The sequence below is a fragment of the Cebus imitator genome, unplaced genomic scaffold (assembly GCF_001604975.1).
Source record: "Cebus imitator isolate Cc_AM_T3 unplaced genomic scaffold, Cebus_imitator-1.0 Scaffold14, whole genome shotgun sequence".
NCBI classification, from domain to species: Eukaryota; Metazoa; Chordata; class Mammalia; order Primates; family Cebidae; genus Cebus; species Cebus imitator.
Window position 1 is genome coordinate 11009439 of NW_016107329.1, and position 7233 is coordinate 11016671.

A 7233-nucleotide genomic window follows, 5' to 3' on the forward strand; every position below is an offset into this window, starting at 1 on the left:
GTGATCCTTCCCCACCCACTTTTGTGCGCTTGGTGACGGGGCTGCGATTGGTTCCCCTTGATTTGTGCGCTTGGTGATGGTGCAGTGATCGTTTCTCCCTTTTGTTCTGACTTCTCCTGTGTTTTATTTTTCCAATGCTCATCCCTTAGAAAAAGGCACAGGAAGGGATTCAGAGATGCCGTTGCCTCTCCCCAGATCCTTGGGCACACATTTCTCCTCTCTCCTCTCAAGGCAGGGCCAGTGCAGCCCTCACGCCCACCTGCTGGTGCTCACAGATGTTACTGTGGTCAGCAGGCTTCAAAATGTGCTCTGAGACCAGCAGCATGAGCGGGCACCATGTGAGAAGGGTAGTTCTCTGGCCTTCCCTAGACCCGCTGCATCAGAAACCCTGGGGCTGAGCCCAGGAATCGGGGGCTTAAGAAGCTCTGGGTAAAGCTGGCACACACGAAGGCTGGAGAAGCCCTCGGGCCCAGGCCACGTGAACAGTTAAGTAGAAGGCGTGTGCCACCCAACAAGGACGGGAGCAGGCAGGTTGTTGCCGCATAGTGGAGGTGAAGTGAAGTGATGCCCGTGACGACTTCCCGTGAACAACAGGGCATGCTGTAAAAGCAAAGGGGTATTTCAGGTCCTCAACCTGTTTCCTAATGAATAGCTGCTATGACAGATAAATCAGTGTCCACATTTGAAGAATTTGAGCATCATTATCTGTCCTATTTTAAGTGGAGGACACTGGGTAAGAATGGAAGAATTAGAATCTTCTGGTACATAATAGATGCAGGAATAGCAGTGGGACCTTATCTTTCTATAACTTTTAAACATTTACAGACTCTATGGTCAGCCAGGCTCTGTAGCCACTTGGTTGGAGGCAGCAGCTTCTGGGTTTGTGTTGACCGTTTTGGCTGTGAGCTCACCTGTCTTGTGATTTGCAGACGCATTATGCCGTGCAGGACACAAAAGGCTTCCACACGGAGGAGGATATCGACGGGCTCCACGCCACCATCGAGTGTGAGCAGCCCCAGCCCGACCTCTACAAGTAAGCAGGGCCTGCAGGGTCTCTAGAAATGGGTTATGCCCTCAGCCTTGTTCTTGCTTTTTCACCCCAAATACTCTAGCCATCTGCTGGTTTGGAAAGAGAATGTAAATCACTGCTTAAAGATTAAGTCAAAAAGACATTACTCATTTATTTGCATAGACTTGTACCACTCAGATTTGTAGCTTTTTATTTATGCAAATATTTGAAGTGGCTTAATGGAACTAGATTTGTGGGGGGAAAACTAAGTTTTCTTTATTTTATGGAAGACATTCGTAAACTGCAGGGTAAGGAAAATGACTGAAGCCATGGGCTGATCAGAACAGAAAGTACAACAATGAAGGGGCTGAAGGAGAGCCGGCTTAGCCACACGCGGAATGGGCTGGCTGGCTTAGCCACATGCGGAACGGGCTGGGTGGCTTAGCCAGACGCGGAACAGGATGGTTGGTTTAACCACACGCAGAACAGGCTGGCCAGCTTAGCCACACGTGGAACGGGCTGGGTGGTTTAGCCACTCGCGGAACAGGCTGGCCGCCTTAGCCACACGTGGAACAGGCTGGGTGGTTAGCCACTCGCGGAACAGGCTGGCCGGCTTAGCCAGATATGGAACGGGCTGGGTGGCTTAGCCAGACGTGGAACGGGATGGGTGGTTTAACCACACGCAGAATGGGCTGGCCAGCTTAGCCACATGTGGAACGGGCTGGGTGGTTTAGCCACACGTGGAAAGGGCTGGGTGTTTTAGCCACACGTGGAACGGGCTGGGTGTTTTAGCCACACGCGGAACGGGCTGGGTGGTTTAGCCAGATGTGGAACAGGCTGGCCGGCTGAGCCACACACGGAACAGGCTGGGTGGTTTAGCCACACGTGGAACGGGCTGGGTGGTTTAGCCACTAGCGGAACAGGCTGGCCAGCTTAGCCACACGCGGAACAGGCTGGGTGGTTAGCCACTCACGGAACAGGCTGGCCGGCTTAGCCATACGTGGAACGGGTTGGCTGGTTTAGCCACACGTGGAATGCGCTGGCCGGCTTAGCCACACGTGGAACAGGCTGGGTGGTTAGCCACTCGCAGAACAGGCTGGCCGGCTTAGCCACACGCGGAACGGGCTGGGTGGTTTAGCGACACCCAGAACAGGCTGGGTGAAGACCTGCACCTCACAGTGGCCTCCTCTGTGGACACAGGAAGGCAGGCAGGCCAGGCGCAGGCGTCGGGGTGGGGCCGCTGGGTGCATCCCGTCAGTAACGTGGCTTTTCTGTCGCCAGGTTCGTGGGTCGCATCAACGTTTACAGTGACCTGAATGACCCTGTGGTGAGGTGAGTGCCTCTGTGGACGCATGGACCATGGTCATCTCCCTTGTCGCATTAGAAATGCATTCTTGGACAGACGAGCATTTCCACAGCCACTACTCTAGTAGATTTGGAAGGTGGAGTTCCACTTTCCCAAAGGGCCAGGCTCTGCTCTCTTCCCTGGTGTGTCTCAGGCACACATGTATGAATGTTGACAAGTTACTGATGCTCGTGAAACAAAGTTTTGCACAAGACTCTGCCAGGAGGGTCGTCTCACAGGCCAGGAGGTGCCAGGGGTCCATGAAGAGTCTCGAAGTGACGGGCAGAGTACAGCGTCCCCATGAGAAATGCCCTCTCACGATTCCTGTGCTGATTTGTCTTCAGATACGAAGCTGAAGACTTCTAATTTGGGGGCCGTTTTTTGGAGTGTATTTCATCCACTCGCCATCGTTAGTGGGGTGCATTATGGGCTCAAGGCCTCTCTCTGGCTCATGTCCACCCAAGAAGGTGGACACAGTGACCCGGGGCCAGGTTGGGGCAGCTCACAGGCGACTGCTGTGCCTCCCATTCACCAGCACGGACTCAGCGGCAGTCACACCAGCAGTCACACCGCGCATCTGTGAGGAAACCAGAGCCTCAGGCAGCTCCTCTTTGGCCCCGGGGCAGCCTCGGCTGAGAGCCAGCCGGTGCCCAGCCCACCTCCGAGCAGCGCCCGCCTCCCGGGCCTACGGATATTCTCCCTGACATTATTTCAAGATCTGGCATTTGTTGCTGACGGATGCTAATGATGGGTAATGATTTGTCATCATTACCCATCAGCAGGCCAGCAGGTGCTTCTGAGGATTGATAGTGGCCTTGCCTTGGTTTTCCTAAATACGTACTTTTCTAAAGGTAAATTCCTCCTTAGTTTGGAGAAATCACTTGTATTTCTGTGTGCTGTGAGAATTATTTTGTGTTTGAATGAGTAAACAGACTTAGGTTTATTCATATTACCTACGGGTTGAATCCACAGTATTAAACATTGCAGGCTTTTCATCTTTATAGTTAGACCAAGTTTATTGCTCAGCAACCTGGGACGATAATTGCTAATATATTTTTCATTTTGATACTAACTCTAGTTTCACTTTTATTTTATTTTATTTTATTGGAGACAGAGTCTCGCTCTGTCACCCAAGCTGAAGTGCAGTGGTGCAATCTCAGCTCACTGCAGCCTCTGCCTCCCAGATTCAAGCAATTCTCCTGCATCAGCCTTCTGAGTACCTGGGGTTACAAGTGCGTGCCACCACACCTGACTAATTTTTGTATTTTTAGTAGAGATGGGGTTTTGCCATGTTGGCCAGGCTGGTCTTGAACTCCTGACCTCAGGTGAGCCACCGCACCTGGCCTGGTTTCACTCTTAAATATTTATGCTGTTCAATAGACTTTTAATATTTAGGTTATTTAAGATGTTTATAAATTTGTGAAGTGAACAGTTAAGAATTATGCACCTAAATTCTCAATCCATTCAGAGCAATGTTTCTTCTTCCCTCTGTCCTAACTAGAAGCAAAGTACTTTTCCGAGTAAATTATTTTTAGGCTTCCTTGAGTCACCTTTCTAAAAAAGCTGTTTGTTTTCGTAGACACTTGACAGGAATTATTGTAAGTGTGTTGGAAACAGAAGCTGACAGTCCTTATCACACAACCAGACAACCCGTATGCAGCCCAGAGCTCCATCTTGAGTGACTGCCGGGTCAGGAGGCGCGTGGCAGCCTCAGCCACAGCCGGGGGCGGACGCTCTGCCTGCTGTGGCCGGGACAGCTGTATCCCTCAGGGCAGCCCCACGCTGCCTGCCTTCAGCCAGATGCAGTTCTGAGTTATGTCGACCAGATGTACTGCATGCATTTTACATTCATAATATTCAGTAGGTTCTTCACTTTCTATGATAGAAGGACAGTAAATACAATGATACATGAAAAGCAAACTTCAGCAAACACTTTTGACCCTTTCCCCTCCGAAGAAATCCTTAGGATGATATCAGTAGCAAAATTTATAAACTGGAATCTTGCCGCTTATTTCTCCCTTACCACTATGAGAAGAGATTATTTTTCCATCAGCAGGGAACCCTGTTATATCAAGCATATAAGCCCCTGACAGCAGGGACCCCACCCGCTGCTCACCGTGGGTTCAGTGCGCAGAGCTATGCTTGTTCCTCGATGCATGAGATCTTTGAGCTCTTTGGCCATTGCTTGTTTTTCCCAAAAGTAGCCATGCATGGACTGCCCCGGATGGATAGGTCTCCCGTTCAGAGGAGCTCTGCAGTGTGGCTTCCAGTGTTTCTAAAGGCCAGACAGAGTATCAGCTTTTGTCTCCAGGACAGACAAAGACTGTTACATGAGACCCCCCCGAGTCTCACTGAGGATGTCATAGAAACAACTGAGGCTGGGCATGGTGGTGCCCCACTCTCATCTCAGCACTGTGGGAGGCCAAAGCAGCAGGATCACCTGAGCCCAGGAGATCAAGGCTACAATGAGCTGTGATCGTGCCCCCAGCTTGGGTGATACAATGAGACTTTGGCTCCCCAAAAAAAACCAAAAAACAGGGACAGCTGAAAGTTGAGCGAGTCACATGCACCCCTCTTTAGCCTTTCCAGAACATTCTGGGACCTTCCAATGCAGCTGTCCTCAACCTGAGGCTTGTTAGGAGAGGGTTACTGGGCCCCACCCCAGGGTTTCAGGTTCTGACTCTGTGGGTCTGGGGCGATCTTCTTGACTAGTGTGATGTTCCTGACGGGCTCCAGGTGCTACTGACGGCACTGGTGGGGCCACTGCAGGGACCCCTGCCCTAGAGGTCTGTCAAGGAGTATTGCTGAGGCTGTCAGGTGCAGCTCAGTGGGTCTGGGTGAGGCCTGAGGTCCCATGTACCTGCAGGCACTGATGGGAGGTCCTTGCTGCTACTCCTCCCCAGCAGATAAGACCACATCCTTTCGCTTGGACCTGGGCTGACTTCATCGTCTAAACATAAGCAAGCCGCCATGTATACCATCTCCGCTGAAAATGAGATCTGTTGAGCAAACCAGCGGGTTTTGTGTCTGCCTCTCCCCCCCACTGCCTGCCCATTTGCCCTCACGTCCGTATCATTTCTGATCATCCGTATCCTTACAGGCCCTTAGGATCTGAAAACTTGCTGCTTAGAGGAGCCACACTGAAGAACACGGAGAAAATCTTCGGTAAATATTTAATTCGTGAGTTACTAACCATTGCCTGTAATGTTCGTAAGACCCGCAGCAGAACCCTGAGAGAGTTCCTTGGTGCCTTGAGGTGCCAGAGGCTTTCTGGCCATGCAGTTCCACCCACTGAGATTAGTGTCTGTGGGTAAGCACGGTCCTGATGCAGTGGCACCAGAGAATACGGCTTGCATGTTGAGGCCTCTAGTTTTGGATTCAGAAACAGGGAGTTTCATCCGCGAAGGAATTTATGAAGTTGAATTGTGCACGACGTTTCTTTCATGCCTGTGTTTCTTGGCTAGGATCTCCCATTTCTTGTGGGCTGTTGTCTATTTTAATTGAGGTAACTTTTAGAAATATACCCGTGTGCCCCACTGTCAGACCTAGTGTCCTTGGGGGGCTGGCTCCAGGACGCCTGCAGATGCCAAAATCCACGGGTGCCCAAGGCCCCTTTTTGCATGTGGCCTGCACACGTCTGCCCCTCTGGTTCACAAGGTCGTAGGTGACGTCCAGTACCTAGCACGGCGTAAATGCTAGTCACGTAGTTACACTCGCTGTTTTTATCATCTGTATTTTTAATCATTGTATTGTTATTTTTGGGGGGGATTTTTTGAAATATTTTGCATCCCCAGTGGGTAGAACCTGCAGATTCTGAACTCATGGCCGTGCACAGCCCAATGTATATTAAGATATGACCTCTTAAAAACTGAAGCACAGATTGCCTCCTGTGTACGAAGAAAGGTTTTGATCCTAAAGAATCGAGTTCTAATGTTGTGTGACTATGGACACTAGTTCGTGAAATCAAAAATAGGGTTCATTTTACTGAAAAACGGATTTTCCCCGCAGCTGTGTGTAACTCACCGCAAGGAAGACAGGCTTGCGCCGTGGTCCTCACCTTCTCCTTCCTCTCTGTAGGTGTGGCTATCTACACGGGCATGGAAACCAAGATGGCACTGAATTATCAGTCGAAATCGCAGAAGCGGTCTGCCGTGGAAAAGTAAGGCTCCCTGCCCCGTCGCTGGCGAGCGTGAGAATCTGCGGCTTAGAAGTGTCAATACCCACTGTAGACATGGAAGTAGCTTCTTCTTGGCTTTATTGGCGGTTCTTTCGCCAATAGACAGCATCTTAGTAACCGCAGAGCTGACTATTCAGATGGACTTTCTTACTCTGTGGGGAGGTGAATGGCCGCACCCCTCCTTCCTGCACTTCCCAGCGCCTGGTAAGAGGCAGCGCTGTTACCCCTTACGGACGCCCTGAGATTCTGGTTCCGAAACCAGTCCAGTGTTCAACAGTTCCTCCTACCGTGTCATGAAAAACTCCAGATGGGCTCGCTTTTCACTCTGGGCTTTGGTGGAAGCCACGCATTCCCGGCTGTGGTTTTATGAGGGAAAGCATTAGCAGACAGAACAGAGTCATCTTTGCATTAAACAGTGAAGTTCTGATGATAAATATGTCAGAATGGTAGCTGAATTTGTGCCGGAAAATAGAGGCTTCTTCCCGAGCTCGGCCGAGACCTCCGTGAAGGACCCGTGCTTTCCTGTCCTGAGGACACTTCCTTGCAGAGCGTTTCCTTGTCTCCCGTCCTTCCCTCTTCCCTCTCTTCCTCCTTCCTTCCTTTACAGTGGGGGCTAGTCACTACATTCTGAACTAATTTGTTGATGCTCAGTGGTAGAAGTTGACCTCTGGATGTTCCTTTCTTTTTTTTTTTTTTTTTTTT

The 7233-nt window shown here is 50.5% G+C and overlaps 1 protein-coding gene across 13 annotated transcripts in view; it reads left to right on the forward strand.

Annotated features, from left to right (window-relative positions):
* The window catches only part of ATP11A (ATPase phospholipid transporting 11A), a 189648-nt gene that overhangs the window by 119233 nt on the left and 63182 nt on the right, over positions 1-7233 (forward strand). For all 13 annotated transcript variants that reach the window (XM_017502400.2, XM_017502338.2, XM_017502281.2 and 10 more), the window contains exons 7-10: positions 930-1033; positions 2291-2341; positions 5455-5519; positions 6432-6513. In XM_017502400.2, the coding sequence (XP_017357889.1) occupies positions 930-1033; positions 2291-2341; positions 5455-5519; positions 6432-6513 (302 nt within the window). The remainder of the gene's footprint in view (positions 1-929; positions 1034-2290; positions 2342-5454; positions 5520-6431; positions 6514-7233) is intronic.